A 21,301-nucleotide genomic window follows, 5' to 3' on the forward strand; every position below is an offset into this window, starting at 1 on the left:
AGAATCGTGCTGCATTTGCAGACAAAAAAAAAAGCACTTCAGTAACTGTGAATGGCACTGATATAAGGTGCCGGCTTATGATGCAGTTCCTCGATGTGAAGACACTTCAAGCACAAGGGTGGGCTCCTCCTGTCATGTTCTCCTGGCTGGTCTCTGCTGCTTAGGTCAGTACTTGGAGCAGAACTTCAGTGACTGCAGTGGCTCAGAAACTTGGCTCCACACAGGGCATTGAGGTCTAACAACAGGGGGCCTGGCTCATACCAACAGCAATACCAGGTGGTTACAGCTTACAGTCTGCTTTTTTTGATTAGGCTCTTTTTTTTCCAAAGAGGTGCCATGCTCGGGCCATCTTCCGCAGTCTAGCCAGGTTGGGCTTGGGCTGGAGGGAGGAAAATTAAGAAGCATTAAATCATAACCAAGTAAATGAGCTTCAATGCTTTCATACTCTTTGCCCTAATAGCGTAATTTCCAAGGGTTTTAATATCTAATTCAAAGTCCCACCTGACTTTCAAAAGAATTCAATTTCATAACTTATTATAGCACAGTAATAGCAAAAGGGAAGGAGTAATGACTTTTTTTTTTAATGTTGCTATTTTTTTCTTTTTTTTCCCCCATTTCATAGCATCTTAAACTTTGAGGAAGTAGGTGTTTGTTTAATTAGCATCTTTGTTTGCCACTAGTAGAGTATCAGAATTTATGTTTTCCAGGTTTTACACTTAAAACCTGCTAACACTTTAAGTATTTGATTAAGATTAGTGGATGCCATTTAAGTCAATGTACTATTCAAATGCAGTACAGTAAGATCCTTGCTAAAGTATTTGCAGGACAGAGGTTTTATGTCCTGAAGTTTTATTTTACAGATAACAGCTGTGTAAAATATTCAAGTAAGATAAAGCCAGTGGTGATGGTTTCAAACTGGCCCATTCTAGTTGCAACAGATGCATACATGACATGCCTCTGCTAATCCAGAGTGTGGATTATCAGAGGTATATCTGTGTCCTGCATAGTACCTGCTTGTCCTGCTGTAGATGTTCTGTGTCTGCAAGAGGCATCATGGAAGGTCTTCCGTGAGCACACTGGAAGGGAAGCTGGCAAGATGATAAAGCTTCAATAAGCCTGCAGCTCTCCTCCAAAGTCAAATGCTCATTGAACTTGATAGCGCCTGAAAAAAAGATATAAATTCTTGCAGGCGCTGCCAAAGAAGATGCAAGCCTCCAGCAGCCTTCCCTCCACACTGTGCTCTTCATAGAAAACAAGGCAGCTCCCAAAGATTACCTGGGAAGCTGCAGTATGGCAGACTTCTGGCTTAGCAAAATTAAACCAGCCTGCTGTGTAAGTATCAGCTTGCTATGGCCTAAACTTTCACCTAACCCAAGTCTGATGGATGGTAAGATTTTTTTTCTTTTTGTTTTTAATTGTGTGTGTGTTATGGCTAAAGACACAACCAGTTCACAAATTTAAGTATGAAACCAAGAGGATGGCTAACGTCAGTTCCATAGGTTTTACTGGTTCAATGGGCCAGCCCCTGACAGGCATCAGTTCCAAGATCGAATGCCAGCCCTGCCAATAAATCCTTTCTTACATGTGAGCAATTAATGGCATACAGAGGAAATCCAAACAGAATATTAAAGTGTAATTTCAGACGGTTTTGCAATCTTTAGCCTTTGCTGACACACAAGACCATCTGCCTTTCAGCCATGGGACTTTCTTAGATAAAAACATTAATATATTTAATATTTTATAGATTACCTGCCATCTGTAGGATGCATTGAAAATAGATGCTTTTGGCTTATGTTTACCCCTTCAGCATAATCTTAATACTTTATATGGCACAGGAACTGCCACAAGAGGCTAGAGCTACTGCAGTCTATACCTGTAAGAAGTGCTCACTTCCAGGTGCTGGAAAGGCATAGTCCCTTAGAAGATGTAAATTCTTACTGCAGTCCTTCCAAGAATATTTTAAAGATCCCAGGCACACTTAAACTAGTACTTTTGATACTTACATGAAATAAAAAATATTTTTTGGGTAGAGTGTCTAAGTCTTCTTTCCTGCTTGCTTTCAAGCAGATTCCAACACCTCCCCTTGCCCCTTCACAGAGCTGTTATTGGAAGGGTTCAGAACTCACATGGATGAGTGTATCTCAGAACTTTATTTGTGTTTCATGTGAGGGCTGGAAATCACATTAGGCCCATACATGGATAAATCAAAGCAGTATTGCTTGTCCCTCACAGTGCTGACCATAACATTCTCTCTTCATCACTATGTAGACATCCCTACACAGTCTGTAGTCCTGGAATTCCTGCAAAGATATTTGAAACCACTTCCCCAGGGAGGATATTGTGTAGAGAAAAAAAAGGGTTAAAAGAAAAAAAGAAAAAGTATAGTTTCCCTACCATGACAGGCCTGGGAAGCTAACACCTTCAGAAATGTCAGAGGCAGTGTCCCTCGTGTTCTTCCTCCTGTGCTCTGCACTAGCTAAAAGTAGTAAGGGAACATCATCTTACTTTCCATTTAATATAAGAAAAAGGAAGAACCGTAACACAAAGGAAATTAAAATTGAGGAAAAGCTAGTGGATTCCATCTCTCTCATTTGAGTTTTAACACACTTGGTCCCTTTGGTTCATGCAGTAAACTTTGCATTATTATAGTCAACTTGAAAAGAGAATGGCAACTCACCTCAACCTGCTCTTGAATAAGCTCCTGGAAAGAAAAAAGTAGTATCATCAGTTGCTATTTCTCTCTTTCATTACCCATACCCTGCTTTGTCCTCATCTGTGTGTAATTTACTGTGCAGCTGCCAGAACCAGGAAAAAATATGCTGTTGAGAGTACACTGACCACAGTGTGAAAGATCTAGGTGCAAGTCCTGACCTCTCACAAGTATCTTATTAAACTTTACACTAATCACTTGGTTCCTCTCTGCACAAGCTCCCTATCTGTAGAATGGGTATAACGGAACTCTTATGCAATGAATTTGTTATCTTTGAATAGCTGCACTTTCTCCTTTATATAATAGTCTATGTGGATCCAATTTCTGGTGTCTAAAATGCAATGAATTCATAATCAATCATGAATATGCCCTACTAGTCCTAATTAAAATAAAACAGACTGCAGAACAGATCTGCCAAAATGCTCAGGAGATCTTGAGGCATCAGCTAAGAATGAATGCTCGTGAGGCACAGACCTGATCCCCTCCTCCACCACTTCTAGTGCTCTTGGCTCCTAAATCACACCAAAAGAGTGAATTTTGAGTTCTTCCCAATTGTAACAAGGTTGGAAAAGAAAATGTCATCTGATGAAGCATCTTCTTTTGTTTCTTCTTTTCATATTAAAAGAGATGTATGGCAAGACTGGCCTGGTTCACAGTGGCTCAGCCTGGTGGCTGATTATGGTACTCCAGAAACAATTTTTAAGCAGTCCTTGAAGCAGTTATGATTGTGGAGAACTGTTTGCAGTGGAAACTGCAAGTAATCAGTTCAGCAATTTCTTCCTCCAACTTCAGAACATCTGGAACAGAGCTTTTAGAAAGCTGTACTGTGAATGTAGAGATTTCAGGAAAACAACTTTAAACCCTAATAAACAACATTTCTGTATCAGCAATATTAATCATTACACTGTTCATTCACGCATTCATGAGCTGTAAATTGTTGAAACATCTGTACTAGATACTCTTTTTCTCACCTTCTCCACTGTCCAAGTCTGGAACAGCTTCTTATTGCTTCTTTAGAGTTCAGGGATTTCAGTTGAAGGACTGTTTAGCTACTTAAAAGGGATGGCACCCACATTTGCCAAGGAATTTCATCCACTGTCTCCCTCATAACACAGATACTCTAATACCTTGGGCCATTAATACAGAACAAGACCCAGTAACACAATTTCACTCATATCAACAACTGACCTCTACAATGCTTTTAGTGACAGGCTGTCTTTTCCGTCGTAATTCATTGGCTTCTCTTTCTATAAAACACAGTGGCACTTTCCTCACTAGAATCAAGGACCTGTTGGTCTCAGGAAATGATAATTCAAGACCCAAGTCCTCCAGATTTTTGTAGCAGCATCTGAGGGAAAAAAAAAAAAAATCAGGAAAGAGACATTAACCACTGTAGCTCTGTTTCCATGGCATACATTTCCGTACTCCACATACATGTTTCTTTTTGTAACAGTTTCCAATCTCAAAATCCATGCATCATGAGGTTCTAGTAATTCTGCCCTTTTAACCTACATGCAGCCACATTTTTTCACTCCAGTCAACTGGTATATTTTGTATTCCACAACCACAAGATCTAAGATTTCCTGTGTTATGTGAAGAGAAACTTTATGTCTAAATTTATAAATCTATCTTTTCTAAAGATGCACGAGGGGTCTGGTTCAATACACAAACATTCCAGACACTGAAATTACACAGCAAAAAAATTCCTTTAAGTCTAACCTAAAAATTTGCGATTTCAACTGACATCAATAACAAATTCTTACATCAATTCAATAACAAATACTTACAATGAAAAAAGTATTGTAAGAAATTTTAATGAACTTTACATCCCATTAAGCAAAGAGAACCCAGGAAAGAATGACCTTTACTTAACCTGACATATCATCCTGTGGATGGAAAAATACACACAAAAACAGGACTTCACTGTCAGATGAGAACTTGCCTTCAAAATGAAAACAACTGTAACACTACATAGTTTATTAACTCAGGGAATAGTCACTTAAATTGAAGGTGCTGCAGGTCAAATCTCAGAGAACAGATTCGTTAAATAAAAAAGAAGCTAATCTACACTTACTAAAGTCAGTCGTGAGAATAATACAATTATTAGACTCCATATGGAGATGACTTGTGCAATTCCACCCCAAAAAAGAAGAAATGTAGAGCCTTCAGCAAGAGCAGAGAAAGGCAGAAAAAGCCCATCGTGGTGAAATGACAGAATCCAAGCAGCCATTCAAGTCAAACAGGCTTTTTTTTTTTTTTCTCTTTTTAAGAGGTTAAAGAAAGGAAGTTCAAGAGAGTCACCAGAACAATGCATTACTACAATGCTTAGCAGACAACAGAAGCAAAGCTGCAGGTGAACCAGAGGTTCAGCTGACCTATTAAACAGCAAGTATAGCTGAAGAGAAAGGTCTTTTGGGGAAGTTAATTTATCTCATTACATCCAACTTTACCACAGAATACAATCATGCTCTGCCAACACAATAACAGAATTCCTATTTTTAACACAGTACTTCTCAACTTTTTAGTAAGGATAATCTCACAAAGTGATTGCAAAGAAATGAGCTGCCAATAACCACTGACAAATTGAAGAGCAGCACATTAAAAGCACCAATAAGCCAACATCAGTATATGGGAGCACCAGTAACCCTCTTGCATCACCTTGGGTGATAACTGAAAATCACAAGCAGCATCCACTGTGCTGAATAATTTAAGCAGTGTCCTTAAAAGAAATCTATGTCTCTCATTTTCCTTATAGTACTGATTTTCATAGTATGTTTGTGATTTAGCTGATGAAGAAAACTAGCTCACATAAACTATTTGGTCTTTCAAATAAAGACCTCTTAAAAGCAGCTAGAAATGCAAATGCAAAAAGTTATCATGGATAGAGAAGTAACATTTGTCATGAGACTACAGAAGAAAAAGGTATACTGGCAACAGATGGTCAGTGTTCAACATGACATGAGTCCTGATCTGTATCTCCATAATTGTTTATTAATGATGTGGAAAAGAAGGGACATGGTCAAGCAGAAAATTACTTAGGTCAGCTGAGACTAAAGCCAACACTGAACTCAATCAGAACTTAAAACAAGTAGAAAAAAGGTGAAGGAAACCAGTAGAACAAATGAAAAAGCTATAATGAAAAATAGGAAAACTGAATTCACTGCTCCCAAAGACAAATAAAAGTAAACTATTAGGAATAATTTAATTTCTTTGTATATTTTGTTGGCTTCTACATAAACAGCAATAATAATAATAAAAAAAAAACCCTCTTTAATTGTCATGACCAATAAACAAGCAGCTCATGCAAGCAGCAGTAACCAAAAAAGCAGTCAAAATATCAGGTGTTAATATTATAGACAGAAAATATGGGCACAACTGCAAAGCTCCGATGCAAATCAATGGGATGCCCTCACTTGGTATACTGAATTAAATTTTGGCCATCCAGTCTCAAGCACAGATATCAGAAATGAGACATTCAAAGATGAGTGCAAAAATAATTCATGAACAAGAGGCATTAGAAATTTTGTGATGTTAGCAAGAAGATGATTAAGAGGTGGGAGCAACAAAGGCATTCAAATATTACTATGAACAGCAATACATACATTCTTACATTTTTCCCTAGGGCAGGTGGAACATATTGGTGCTTTACACTTTCCTTTGGAATTTCTGGTATTGGTCACTCTCACACAAATACACCAAATGGATACAGAAGTGATACTATTATGATTGGAATACACCCAAAAAAGGCTTTACACAAACAAGTGTATCCCTATAAGCGGCAACAATCTTAACAAGGAGTGAGTTAAAAGCTGCTGAGTTTGCCACAGGCATAACAAACAAGAGCAAGTTTAGAATAATGAAGTAGTCCTGTGAACATTATGATGGAGCCTCACCTGAAAATGAAGAATAATGAAAGGAAAAAAATACCCTCACAAATTCATGTGACAGATGAGACAGGGATTTGGGGAAAAAAGTTTGATGAGTATCCAATAGGTCTGCCATAATCCAACAACAAACTGTATCTAAACTCTTTCAGTACAGAAGTTTAGTATCTTAACAGTTGCCAGGCCACCATTCTGAAACATTTGGGAAACAGTGTTTATTAGTTACTCTTGGCAGGTACCTAGGATTAAGGAATGCATTTTCGAAGGATTCACAATACAAACTTTCCATACCACATCCTTCTTTTCTCAAAGAGTGCCTGTTAAATCAGTGGACTAGATTGTCACTATGGGCACTGCATTCCAGCACACACTTCCAAGTCCTGAGCCCCAGACAGCAGCATCTACTGGAGACAGCTTTGGCCCTCTTCTGGCCCACATGTGAAGGTTTCCTTTCCCAGGGAAACCACAGCATATTGAGGTACAGAAATGGTGCACCACATGGTTTTGTCACGAGATGTTGTAACAGTGTGCCTGAGAAGCATATCTCTTTTCCCCAGCACAGATAAAACTAACTGGTCTCAGCTCAGGAAAGAGTCAACAGCTACTTTTCCAACAGCTTTATGTTAACTTAGCAACATAGAGAGATCTTCCTGGTCAAGAGACCATCCCCAAAACTTTAGAGCCACTGGCCATTACTAACCGTAGAACTCTTCTTTGCTCTTCTGTAACTTTGATCTCCAAAGGGGGAGAGATGGAGGAAGACAGTAATTTCTTCTTACCACATGCTGCAGCTTCCTTCTCATAGGAATCTGTGAATGAATTGTTTAGAAGTATCCCCTCTTAGAATATTTACACAGGCATTACCCTTAATGACCCTACGGTTTGGCAGTAATCCTCTGTTTGGATTAAAAAGTGACCACAGAATGCCTTCTCCTGAAACTTGCGGAGGACTGGGAATGTCACAAACTAGACATCTAGTCTCTGGGGAAGGGCTGGTTAATGCCACTTTGCTTTTTCCCATCAGTTCCAAAAAACAGTGACCCTAAATAGCAAAAAAACTACTGATATATTTAGTCCAACTCACAGTGAGCAATTTTTCCACAGAAAGATCTGATATAAATGGCATTAAAATACTATTCATTAAGCATTTCTCCCTTTAGTCTTTTTCTCAGTACCTGACCAAAAGGAGCAGAGTTCTGGGAACCCTCTCTGCAGGAACTGTGCAGTATTTGTTGATGAAAGAGAAGGTCAATGATTTTTAAGTACTTGATGGATGACTATTGTGCTTTTTAACACTGAAACCAATGGCTAATGAGCTCACAGAGAAGACTATTATCCCTTTGCAAACAGTTTCAGATTGTGGAAATTTTAGGCTTTGAGCACAGTATTCAGCTAAAAAGGAACCAAATGAACTACGCTCTTTACTCTGCATACCATGTCTTATTCTTCACAGCATAACCACATAATCTTATTGATGTTGCTCTATTTCCTCTTCATTGTTTTTCCTATCAGTCTTCCTGCTCTTTCATTACGTCAGGACTATTTTAGTTTGATAGTTCTGTGGGTAAGAACGGTACCTTCTAATTCTGGAAACACTGTAACAATTCTCAGCTGCCAATACTATGACTGCTATAGATACTGAATGCCTGCATGCTCCTAGGGATCATGATAAAGATGACAAATGAATATCCTATTGGTTCTATATATTCCAGATGGCTCATATGTACTTTTCTGTGCACTGATTATCTTTTTTTCCTAAGACAATCTGAATCCTCACCTGCAATAAGCTGCTCCAAGCGGATCCGTTCATGAGCTGCATGTTGGTCCACCAAAATCAAGAGGTTTCCATCTAAAAATGTACCACAACAGATGAGAAATAGGCAACTTCATACCAGACAACTGCACAGATCAGGAAGAGTTAACTGCTCCCTAGAGGCCACATTTAGAAGACAACTATCAGCCAGTTTTCCAGAAATAAAGTGAGGAGGAAGCTGAGTTGGCAGAACATAAAATCACTCACTACAGAACAGAAATGTAGTGATCCAAACTGGCATTTAAATTAAGGTAATTAGATTGAGTCAGGAACTCTTGTCTATTGACATGTTCATCTAACGTCAGAATGAGACCTGAGGTTACCCACAAATGGGTCTGTTTAATACAATCTTTAAAAATGTTACAAAACCTACTGGTTTTGAATACCTTTTTTGTACAGCTTCAGTAAGCTTCAACAATGAATATATCCAGATACTGTGAGCAGTCTGAAAGATATCCATGATTTAGGTACAATCTATTTTTATAACACTAATCTGAAGGCACTAGGAACATTCAACAATGTCCAAAATAAAGATAAAGAAGATCCAGGAAATTTCAAATGAAGACTAACATTTTCTCTACTCATAATATCATCCCAAGGCAAGAAGAGAACAGAAACAAGGACAGGGTTCTCTCTGCAATCTAACTGTGCTTGACAGAAACCTCAACTTCATGTCAATAACCATTCTCACCTGCCTCTTTATCCATTTCTTTTCTAGTGTTGATTAAACAAGCGATAAATTTATTGTCCACTTGCTGAAGAACCTGTAGGACACCCAGAAAAATCATTATCCAGTGGTAAACCATTTTTTAAATGAAGATAAACAAAAGAAGATGACAATCAAAAGGGATGAAGTGCAACGAAGTGCTAATAGGATGATTAAGAGAGTGGAAACCACAGCTTTTCTATCACAAAGGCTTAAAGAATTTGGCCTAGCAAAACTGAGACTGAGAAGGTATGTAATTATTCTTCATAAACAGTGAGGGGAAAAAATATGGAAAAGGCAGTAATTATTTAAGTTAAAAGACAATACTGGCAGACATTCAAATGACGATAAACTGGTCATGAAACAGTTTAGTCCGGAGCTAAGAGAAAGCTTCAAAATATTCAGTAAAATAATTTTGGATTTATTTTTTTTTTCCAAAGAGAATCATAAAGGAAAGCACTCTAATAATTCTAAGGTAGAACTGGAAATTCACAGAACAGATTAAGTGCTCATGTAGAAGCCTCCTTGAGTTGGGAGTTAAAGCCGTGCAAAATGACTCCGAGTATCTGATTTGCAGGTATCACCAGAAGAGAATGTAAATAACCTTTTTAACCTGATATGTCTTTAAGGACTTGGACTAATCATCTGTAGGAGCCAGGAAGCATTTCTCAATCCCCCTCATTTTCTGATGTAGAATTTACCCCTGTGACTTGATTCCTCCTTCCCCTCAAGCATCAGAAATAAACCAGAGCTACAGAGAATACTGAGCAGGGATGCACAATGCTTTCAGTATCTTATTGCTAGATTTAAATCAATAGATGTGGGAGGAATTTCTCCTCGAGTCACATAGTTAGAGCTCACTCTGAATTCTCTGTCTTACAACATGTGTATTGTTCACCTTCTAGGTAAAAATGAATAGATGATCCTATTTCTTTGCAGGGATGGAAGATGCTAATGATTCTTTTTATTCTTTTCCTGTAGCATGATGCAACATTTTTTGCTTTTGATCTTTTGAGAGATTCTCAAAATTGCTATAGGGTATTGGAGGCAGTATTTAGCTTCTTCAGAGAAGGGAAGTGGTAATTTCTTCTAGCTTTACCTTCTTAAAAACATACAAAGGAAAACATTACACAAAGTAAAGTTAATCACAGAACCACTCAGTAAGTTTTAAAAACCAGTTCTTATGAGTGCACAGAAAAATGGTACCTTCTATTTCCTAGTTTTCCTCTTCTTTGTGAAACATAACCTGTTTACTGTAATAACATTATTTATTCCTGTTATTCTTACACACACAACGTAAGTAAGGGAATCATTTGGATCCATGTTCACCCTGGCGATCAACATTACCATACCCCACATAGTCAGAACCTGCAATCTCAAGGTCAGCAGCCTGACTGCAAGTGAATAATGCTGCCTGGGCCTGCAGGCCTTCTGTCATTGGGATGCAAGATAGGAAGAATCCACTTCAGCATTTCTATCCAGGCAAACCATCAAAGAATGTAAGTTGAAGCTATACATTTACATCAACTTTTAAGCTAACATTTAAAGCATTCTATAAAGAAGCACTTAAAACAGTTAAACTTGATATTCTGATGCCATTTTTAAGAATCACTTTTGAGGGCAGACATAAATCTTAAAGTAGAGTTTCAAGTCTTTCCATGAAATCTGGGATTTGCTTTTGAAATCACTCTGCTGAAGAATTAAATTTCTAAGGTCAATAAAAGTGGAGGATACAGAAGACAGATTTCAGAAGAATACAAACTATGCAAATGCCTACATTAAATATAAAAAACTGCCCACTGAAATATCATTTAGTTAACGTTGTTTCTAAGCAATGGTAACAGGGCTGCCTCTTGATCTGATTTAACCATACAGTCAAGGAATTTTAGAGTCACTTGCAGATAGCAAGTCATCAACCATGAGATTATACTAAGATCTGACATGGTATGTGCCTGCTGTTATCACACAGCAACAAAAATTGCCGTTTGTGCTTGTGAAAATTAAGGATACTATTTCCCTGGGTACCTCTTTCCCACCAGTCAGAAACATTAGTAAATCACATCTCCTGAGTGGGAAACTGCACGTGAAAAGTAGCAATAGATCATATTGTACCTGCATTGAATGAACCATGTCTTTGGTGAAACGATAAGGATATAAGATGTTGTGAATTTTCACAGCCAGATGATCAGCCTGACTGCTGGTCACATCAATGGCTATCTGTAAAAACAGAATTATGGATCAAGCAAGCTATAGCTTGTAAAACCCCCAGACAAATACAAAATATCCCAAACAAACCAGCTTTAAGAAAAACTGGAAATAACTGAATTTTGACAAACCAAGCTTCCACAAGAACAGCACTAGCTAAAGATAACATTCAGCAATCCCTGTTTTCCTTCCCACATACCTTCCCTGGGTATTACCTACTAACTTCAATGCATCCAGCTGATTTCAAGTACTTATCACAAAAGCTGAAGTTAATTCTCAGCTTACATGGGGTCTCAATGGATTGCACTACAAAGATGTATTACCCTGAAATGAGTCAGAGTACACGTCACAGCAACAACTGAATAGAATGGCTCCTTTTCAGAAACTCACCAGCAGGTGGTTTGCTACTCCATCCCTATTGTTTGCAGGTGGACATGGTTACATCCGTATGTTTACACACACACAACATGCTCATTGAAGATAATGCTGCCTCGTGACAACAAAGGAATTTTTTGTAAAAGCTCAAACATTGTGTCCCTCTCACATGCTATAATCCTGCCAAGCTATAAAAACAACTATAGTAAAATGCACTTTTAAGACTCATTGCATCCCAGATGAGAAAGCTCTGTCCACAAAGATGACAAGACACTATATTGCAATTTTGCCATTCAAAAACTTTTAATTTTAAGATTATTATCTCTGTAGAGGGAAAGACATCTTACAATAATGTTTTGCGTTTGAAATGACATAAGGCAAAAGGTTAGGCTTATATCTGCTTCTCTGACATTGAATAAATCAGGACAATGACTTACATATAAACAATATATAAAAATATAACTAGAAGGTCTACAGTCTAAGATATCAGTGAATGACTTACATGCAACAATTACAATATCTGCAATTTTGATCCCCATGTCAGAATATAACAGAAGGCTAAAACAATCGCTATTTTAGCATGAGATGCGAGCTAACACTTACCTCTGGGCAGGGAACAAAAACAGGATTATCCCATTCTGAAAGCAATGACTGGAGAGACTCCCCTTCAGTATCTAGGAAAGAGCACAGGATAACACAGAGACTATCCGTCAACAGATGGTGCAAAGATGCACTGGGTACCTTTACCTCACAGAAGTTGGTATGTGGGTTTTTTCTTCATAAAAAGGATTGAATGTACAAATAAATAATGGAAGTCTGTTTTAACTAGGAAAGACACTGCAGCTTTCTGACTCCTAAACATGCTACAGGCCCTGGAAATGGATGGGGGGGTGCGCAGGGAAGGGAAAGAAAGACCTGTTTAGCTACCCACTTCCTCTGGACAAAGCCACATACCAAAAAGATGATTTCATTCTTTCCACCACAAAAAAAAAAAAAAAGTGAGGATTGAAGCTATTTTTCACATTCCAAGGTTGGAACGAGTACAAAGAGGGGAGTAGGCAATTATTCTTCAAACTGCTGACATAATTCAACAAAGAACTGGCTATTTCATCCTGTAAATAAGTATCCCCTAACCTGCTTTCAACCCTAAAAGATTTTTTTCCCAGTTCTAGATTTGAGATGACTCACACGGTCCCATTGTTAACAGACCTTGAGTAATTCTGGGTTCCTGTTGGGACATCTGGGAGAATTCTCTGATTTGTTTTTACCACAGAACACCATGTCCTGGAAAGCTGGCCCTACCTTTCAGATCCTGGCTTGCTAGAGTCTTCTCTTTCCGAGGTCTAGGAAGGAAGGGTAGCACAATCTCACTTCTAAACGGATGGCACCTGAACTGAATGCCTAAACACAATATATATTTACTGCTGCAGATTCAACAGCACGCAAAATTACAAAAAGCCATACAATTGTTACATTCTCATAAATGAGCATCTGCTCAGCCCTGCACAAATTAGAGAATCCCACAGAATTTGCAATCCAACCTTGAGGAAGAACAGCACATACTTAAAAAGTTGAGAATTATCAGACACACCTGCATCAGGAAATGTATTTTTAAATGTTACTGTGTCTTCTGCAGGACTGTCCTTAAAATTTCCTGCTGCTTTAAACATGTAACTATTATTTCCAGAATTAGTGCAATCAGAAGTGTTATCCCCAAAGAAAGAGAAGGCCTATAAGAGTCTCAGATATCAAAATACTCTTGAATTCTCTCTGTTAAGGAGTGGTAAAACTGTCAGTCTATCACTGGTACTTAATACAGTTATCAGGATCTTGTGAAACTGAAAATCACAAGTCAGTGAGACCACATGAGATACCAGTGTTTGCCTAACAGCACGTTCCTACCCACCCAGAAATGATTTAATGATATTACAAACTTGCACTGTTATCAAGATTATTAAGCAAAGTGGCTCAGATTTCCAGCACAGTGGTAAACATTTCACCCTTCCTTTGGTACAATTCAGACTTCTATTCTTTGTGAAATAATAATGAATCAATAAAGTTCCTTTCTACTGAGAAATTAAGGGTGTGCATTCAGGAAAAGCAGCAGAGTGATAAGGCCAAAGAAAACCAGCTGCGTGCTGATAAGCTCACTGTAAAAGCTCACTGTAAAAAGGTTCTGTGAGATCCTAGACCAGTCCGTAGATTGTTGACTGTTGGCTGTATTCCAGTAAGGACCAATGATGGTGTACCCTGGGGACCGAGAATCCTTTCCAGAATCCAAACTGGCAGCCCAGCATGGGAGAGTAACTCAGCATCACACTGTCACAAACCCCAGAACAGAAGTCAAGATGGCCTGATGTGGATCCTAGCAAACTGGCAAATTGAAGAATGCCGCTGCATTCAGACTTCAGCAGAACTTTGATATTGTCATGGAAAGGTATCCTCTCACAAGTTCACAGAAACAGCTATTGTCTATATGAAGTCCAGTATTTTATACATGTAATAGAGTCATCTCCCTGCTTCTTGTTGCAGGGAAAATCCTTGTTCAGGACATAAAGCTATGATTCTCTTGTCCAAAGGCCACTGAGAATTTGAAAATGGCAGAGATGTTATTAATGCAATTTTTCTGACACATAACATCAGAAAAAGTGCTGAGGATAATAATGTATCTACTTTATACACGCAAACCACATACTATTACCATATTTGAGTATTCATTTTCACTTGCTCCAATTAGATCATTAAAACACACTACTGTAACAATACAATAATGTAACAAAGGTAACTACAAATGCAAACACAACTGGCATAACAATGAAGACCAAGTGGAACTGGGATGTTAGCCTACTACAAATGCATAGCATTAGATTATTCATAAAGGCATCTGATGGTGAAATGAAGCTTGATAAATTTTCCTGTAGCACTCATTTTAATCAGTACAAAGGTGCCTGAGTCTAACCTTCAAAATCTAGCTTTTCTGTTGAGTACATGGTTTCTGACTGGAAAAGATGGCAGATGGCCAGACGGAAAATGCATTATTCATCTGTCACAAACAAATGTAATTTCCCTAAACTTGTGTATGAGATGCTGTTATTGCTAAATCATGGAGCTGTGAAATTCTAAGTCAATACCATAGGGTTACTGATACTTCTTTAAAAAACAAAATGAAAGCATACAATAGCAAGTGAAGAAATGATCCCTCTTCTAGGTCTTAACAGCAGGCCAAAACAGCGCTCAACTTCAAGAGACATGAATGCTGTGTGAGGACACAGTTATGTTTATTCCTATGGCTATAAAAGAATGAATATAATTTGCTTGGAAACATGTGAAAGAATACGGTTGTTGAACTTTGAAAATCTAAGATCTATAGGGTCTAGCCACAGTTCAAACACCTTGTGTGAAGGTTTGGGGGGTCCAACTTTCAACCTAAGAAAAGAAAAAAGGCTGCATATATCTCACCAAAGAATAACACCATTGGTGGAGTTAAGAAAGAGTGGCAACATTGATACAATGGAGAGTAACACCAATGACAAGGCTAAGAAAGAACATTGCCATTGGGCATGTAACACAGTATACATCTTCAAAGACTACAGACCACACATCATCTGAAACTGTAAGGGTATGTGAGGTATTCTCTTCATAAAAATGAAGGCACTATCCAAACTATTTTGTACAGAAAGTCAAGCTCCACATCTCAGTGTTTTGGCTCTCTACTAAACAGCACTGTGGGCAACTGAGATTGGTAAACCACAGAAATTAAAAGTGTTAGACAAGGAGTGTATATTTGCACTTGCAAGTAGTTTTACCTAATTGAAACAGAGATGGTCTTCACCTTGTAACAAATCTACTTCAATGGAACACAATAAATATTAAGAATTATTGGCATAAATTCTTGTAATTAAAAGGGAATAGCTTAACAACTGAAACACCTACTGCACCAGGAAGTGTCAGACAAAAATGGAACAAAACGCAATCATCATCTATCATGACTGATTAGGCAAACATGTCACAGAAGAACCATCTAGAAAGAAGTCCAAACTGCTTTTTCAAAACAAACTATGCAGTAGAAAATATAGTCTGCATGTGGAATGACTGCATCTTCGCTCACTACAGACAGAATGAAGAACAACTTAGAACACAGATGCACATATATGGAAGGAAAAATTATCTGAGCCAGACCAGGAAGGCACAGAAATCCAAACCTGACATATATCAATGAGGGCTCATGGACACCACACCCCTGAAAAAACAATACAATGTAATGTCCTCTCACCCCGGAAAGCTCCACCATTGAACCACCAACGATGCTGCACCACAGCTCCTACAAAGCCAAGTATGAAGGAACAGCCCTGCAAAATCTGCAGAAAGGAGCCTACACATTCTCAACAGAGTCAGATTTTTGTTCATTTTCAAGGGTTGTTTTAACTTTGGCATGCTGGTTGAAAAAAAGATCATTTTAACATGGGGCTCTCTGTAACAACAGATTCTTAGGAAAATAACATAGTCCTTAGTTAGGACAAAATGGTTAAACCCACAATATTTTTCCAGTAGGCTTACTTTGAGGTATGTTTCTCACTTTCCATATGACAATTATATATAACTGTGATGATCCTAAATGTCATTATACCTGGTGGAAACTTGGCAGTTGTCTGCTAATTGACAAGTTGCTGACATTTCTTTTTACTGTTTTATTAAAAAATATATTTAATATCTTGAAGGTTAATGTTTTACTGTCTCCATAGTTCCCAACATTTTCCTGTTTTCCATACAGCTGTTACCTGTAAGGCAGTAACCTTACAGGTAAACCGTCAGGTTTATAGCCAGCAAGATATTTTATGCACCTTCCATAACACAAACAGTTCTCCTCATCCTACTTTTACAACAACCACCATCCCTCTTACCGCTCTCTGAAACAACATTCACAGCCATTGTTGTTATATCTTGAATGCAGGCAGCTTGAAATCCTGCCACAGGAGGAGTGCTGTAGGTGCTCAGTCCAGTTGTTTTATTGATGTATATCATCTTACCCAATGAAACATCAAAATCTTGCAGCCAGTCAGAACAACACACTTCATTCCTGGGATCCTCTGTGCTTGTGTTGTATGCAGAGAATTCCAAGTTACTTAGGAAGGTTGTGTGGGGAGCCTCAGTACCTTTCAAATTTTGTTCGGAGGGTACATCTAACGTACTTTTATCTTTATGGATGACATCAGTACAATCCTTTTTAGCAGGTAATGATAAAACACTGCTTGAAGAGACTGTGTACTCCTCTTCTATGCTGCTGAGAGGTGATGCACTGACAGTACTTTTCACGGACTCCAGTCTTGTATTGTCCGATTGCCAGCATGCATCCGCCTTAGAAACGCTGTAATTACAGTCCCCCATTGTTTCCACTGAGGATTTATATGTTTGACAAGCATTATATGAAAAATCATTATTTGAAGGTCCAGGAACAAAAGAGTAGTCATCTTTTCTACTTGAATCTCTTGGGAATTGTTCATGAAGTTGTTCTAATTCCTTGTGGTCACCTTTCATTCTGGACAGTTTAGATGACAATGATCCAGGAGATCTTTTACAACTTGTGTGGTTGTTACTAACCTGACAGTAATCAGACAATGTCAAAGGACTCTGATAAAGGGCTTGTCTGTCCTCTGAAGTTGCTCCACTGCAGAATAAAGTATACCCTAAAGAAACAACTTCGCTACTAGTATCAGAATCTGTGTCTTCCACAGCTGGAGTTTCACAAGTGCCCAAGTTACCATGATGGTCATTATCATTCCTTGAAAAGTCACAGTTAGCTTGTGAATTAAAAACGGGGAGATCAAATTCACTCTGCTGTGACAACGGTGTTGGTAGCATACACTTGTCCCTCCCATAATATCTCCTGAACTTTTCCAACGAACCTAGCTGTGTGGACAAGCTCAGCTTCACAGAGGGCTGAGATCTTGGCACAGCTATTTGTCTTCTATTGCTTTTTATAACCTTATTGTGAGGAATACCTGAAGAGGTTGCCAGTGGCAATTCTGAAATGTTTGATGTCTCATAATGCATTTTACTGGCGGCAATAGGCACAGCTGCTTCCTTACTCCCTTCTTTTGACAAAGTGTTGTTCTGTAACCACTCACTACCATCAGCTATGCATACATCCCTGGTGTAAGGAGGTACATATTCTTTATTTGTATTACTGGAAACATCTTTAGAATTTAAAGACTGCAAATTTACTTTCTGGCCAAACACATCCTTGGCACTGACAGAGCCAGGTCTACGTTGCATGTTCAATGCAAGACTTATTTCTGTTTGTTCACATTCTTGTGGGGGCTCTTTTTGTGTAACACATGTTATCAGGCCTGTAGAGCACAATTTTAATGGTACTGAACTAACAGCCTGTCTTCCAGCATTATCTGTCAAGTCCGCTGTTTCCCTGTCTTCTCTTCTTGCATTGCAGAGCCTCATCAGTGAATTTCCAGAGACAATTCCAGACCCCACTGCTACTTCAGTAGAATCTCCTCTCTCAGATGACAACTGAGTAACATCATTATTTAAGGTACAGACTTTACTGCTCTTCTGCACTACTTTGCCTTGCCGGCTTCCCACGTCTTTTACGTAATTCTCTGCACAATGCTGCAGGTCATCACAACTGTCTATTTTTCTTATTTCTGACCTGGTCCCTTCACTGAAAGAGGAACAAAGATTTCCTGAAGGTTTCAGATGAGCATCAGGTGCTTTCTGGGAACTGCTAGTGTGTTTTGGCCCCTGCTCTGAGATATCTGATATAAGGAAATCAGAAGCTGTGTCATCTTTGCTGGGCACTGGAATCTCTGCTTTATTGTTTCTGCATGGATCAGATGGTTCATCAATCTTCTGATGTGGGGCGATTTCAGTTTCCTGTAGATTTTTATTTGACTCTATAAGACTTGAAGATTTTTGTCGAGTAACAGATGTCCTTTTGACATCTTTTGATTGCAAGTTACACATTTCATAGGAATCCACAATTTCATCACATGCTTTCTTAAAACTGTCCTGGATGCTCTTCTCATCAGGGAGTGAGGGCTTCAGAACTGGAGCATTACACAAACTAAAGTCATTATCTTCATTAAATTCTCTGATGTCCTCACTACATGGTTCAATAAATAAATGTTCTCGTTTCAAAAATATTTTCACTCCTTCCTCTATGCAAGTTAGAACAACATCCCAGTTTTGGAACTCAATTAGAGTCTTTCCAGGTTCCAGACACACATCATAGTCACTGTACGCACAGGTCACATTGAGAACAAAGATCCCATACAACTCTGGGCCACAACGGTGGCAACTAGGACTAGCCTGTCTGCTTACAGGGGCACTTTTTGCCTTGCAAATGACACTTTCTTTTCTTAATAAAAAATCAATTAGTTTATGGAGTCTTGTCTTTAAAACAAGCCTTCTATTCACATATAAGAACTGCATATTCTTGTTGTAATGCCCTTCAGTACTGATATAACCATTTATCTCAAATCCCACAGACTTATGATTTATTTCTCGTAACTTCCGGGATCTGCCAAGTCCATAAATTTGACAAAACCGTGAATACACATCTCTTGTCTTAGGTAGCTGAAGCACCATAGAACAAGAAACGTCATTCCTTAAAGACAGTGAAATAGAGGGATGCATCAGTGAAATAGCCTCTACTTTCTGCCTCACTCTCTCAAACTCCAACACAGGATCCATACACTTCCTCCTTACTGGTAACTGATGGAACAGATCACACACAGTGACTGTAGTTCCACCACTTGGTCTGCCCAATTCAGCTTCACAGACTTCCAGTGCTTGCCCATTGTGAAAGAGTTTCACAAATGTTTTTGCTGTCCTGCTGGTCTTAGATGAAACTTCCACTATGCTAGCCACATTGGCTATGCTTGCCACAGCCTCCCCTCTAAAGCCGTAGAACGTCAGCTTCTCCAAGTCTCCCACTGATTTGCATTTGCTGGTGAAGTACCGCTTTCCCATTGCATTTAAGTCCTCTCTCCCCATCCCAGAGCCGTTGTCCACCACCTGGACCTTAAAAGCTTCCAAATCCACCCTTATAGCTACGCATGTTGCATTGGCATCAATGCTATTGAGGACAAGCTCCTCAACACACTGCCCCAGTGAGCTGACAGTCATTCCAGAGCGCAGCCTGGCTCGCACATCTTCCACCAAACGTTCGATCATGACATCAGACAGATGAGGAACTGAAGAAACTGCAGAGAGCTCACTCTTCCATGTTCCTTAAAACAACAACCTGCGCAGGGAAAAAAAACAAAGCAAAAAATAGAAAAGCCTGAAAAAACTTTAATTTCTTGCATTGCCCTCATAAATACACCTTTCTCAGTTTCCCTGGTATTTTGAGGCTTTTTTGATGACTACTTTCCTGTTTAGGCTTTGACCACATATTGCTGGTGCCTTCAGGCTCAATGGCCAGAACGCCATGTCTATGCCCTCTACTAACAACATACTTGATTCTCAAACTTAACATACCCAAACTCCAACCACGATGAGGCAAAACTCAAAGAACCTGCAAGCAAAAGGCTTCTTCTTCCATTTATATCAAAAATACAGAGTAAGCATCACCAAGAACTGGGCAGAAAGCTGCCTTCCTCTCATTTGTACCTCAACGTCCACAATGCCTCATTCTGGCAAAGGAGCATCTGCTGCAACTTGTATAAGATATCAACAAACTGCGCTTGGGAATGGGTGCGGGACACTGAGCAAGCTGTTTATGAGAAAGGGAACCTGCTATTTTCCAGTCCTTGATGCCTACTGGTTTCCTAGTGGAATTCGAGGGGCACGCCACTCTTCCCACACCCCTCACGCAGAGCTCCCCACGCAGCTTTGCAAGTGCTGCAGGCCCTCTCCAGGGACCTGGTGCTCCGTCTGTGACAGCACCCAGAGATTCCCTGGCCCCGGGAGGGGAACGACCCCCCGCGCCCGGCTCGCTACCACACTCTGTCCCCACGGCGCGCAGGAGTAGCGGCCGCTGCCGCCCTGCCCTTCCCACAGCCTCCCGCTGCGCTCTCACCCCCTCAGCTCCCGCCAGCCTGAGGGCGGCCGGCCCCACCAAGAACCGCTGCGCGAGACCAACCGCCGCGGGCTGCCGGGCTCCCGCACGCGGGTCCTGCAGGAGGCCAACAGCCAGAGACGGTGCGGGCCGGGGAGCGCATGCGCGGCCGCGGAGCCGGAAGGCTGCGGAGAGCTGGGACCCGGCCGCGCGGTGGATGCTGGGAGATGTAGTTGCCGGGCCCCACCGGGGTCGCAGACCGGGAAACGGCACCGTCCCCCTACGCCTCTTAAAGCGGCGGCTCGTGACACCGCGCGACGGCGGGTACTGTCAACGGGATGACGATCCAAGGGCTGCGACCCACTCAGCCTGCACATTCCACACAGGAAACATGCTCGAAGCAGCTTTATTCTAAAGAAATAAACTCTGGAACAAAGTAAATTCTTTCTAAGGCATTCAGAGCACAAAATAACATCTTTCAGCAACTCCCATGCTGTCCTTCACGCAAGCGCAACACTGCACAGATGTAAATTTTGCCCAGGTACAGCCACTGAAAACCAGCACTGGAAAGACAGAACGAGAGGTTGTGCCATGA

The 21,301-nt window shown here is 39.8% G+C and overlaps 1 protein-coding gene across 7 annotated transcripts; it reads right to left on the bottom strand.

Annotated features, from left to right (window-relative positions):
* Positions 1–60: 60 nt before the first annotated feature.
* Positions 61–20,826, bottom strand: MLH3 (mutL homolog 3). 7 transcript variants are annotated; one of them, XM_062624249.1, is made up of 13 exons: positions 20,728–20,825; positions 16,595–19,950; positions 12,996–13,094; positions 12,297–12,367; positions 11,226–11,330; positions 9,099–9,171; positions 8,372–8,443; positions 7,295–7,403; positions 3,899–4,058; positions 2,678–2,701; positions 2,395–2,476; positions 1,011–1,162; positions 61–379 (listed from the first exon to the last, which is right to left on the bottom strand). In XM_062624249.1, exons 2-13 carry the CDS (start codon positions 19,878–19,880, stop codon positions 308–310), a joined length of 4,305 nt encoding a protein of 1,434 aa, XP_062480233.1. In that variant the 5' UTR covers positions 19,881–19,950; positions 20,728–20,825; the 3' UTR covers positions 61–307. The 7 variants fall into 7 exon arrangements, 5 of the variants coding, with proteins under 5 accessions (XP_062480233.1, XP_062480252.1, XP_062480243.1 ...); XR_009965911.1 differs by lacking the exon at positions 2,395–2,476; XM_062624268.1 differs by lacking the exon at positions 12,996–13,094.
* Between the last annotated feature and the right edge of the window lie 475 nt (positions 20,827–21,301).

The sequence above is a fragment of the Pezoporus occidentalis genome, unplaced genomic scaffold, assembly GCF_034315485.1.
Source record: "Pezoporus occidentalis ecotype Australia unplaced genomic scaffold, CSIRO_AGI_Poc_V1 ctg108, whole genome shotgun sequence".
Lineage (NCBI taxonomy): Eukaryota > Metazoa > Chordata > Aves > Psittaciformes > Psittacidae > Pezoporus > Pezoporus occidentalis.

What these genes read in the sequence shown, in the direction of transcription:
- MLH3 (XM_062624249.1), bottom strand. Translation starts at nt 19,880, where the DNA reads ATGATCGAACGTTTGGTGGAAGATGTGCGAGCCAGGCTGCGCTCTGGA. An exon ending in GAGCAAAGAAGAGTTCTACG is followed by an intron (nt 4,059 to 7,294) that starts GTTAGTAATGGC and finishes TTTTTCCCTCAG; the next exon opens with ATGCTGCTACAAAAATCTGG. An exon ending in TTATTCAAGAGCAGGTTGAG is followed by an intron (nt 2,477 to 2,677) that starts GTGAGTTGCCAT and finishes TACTACTTTTAG; the next exon opens with CTAGTGCAGAGCACAGGAGG.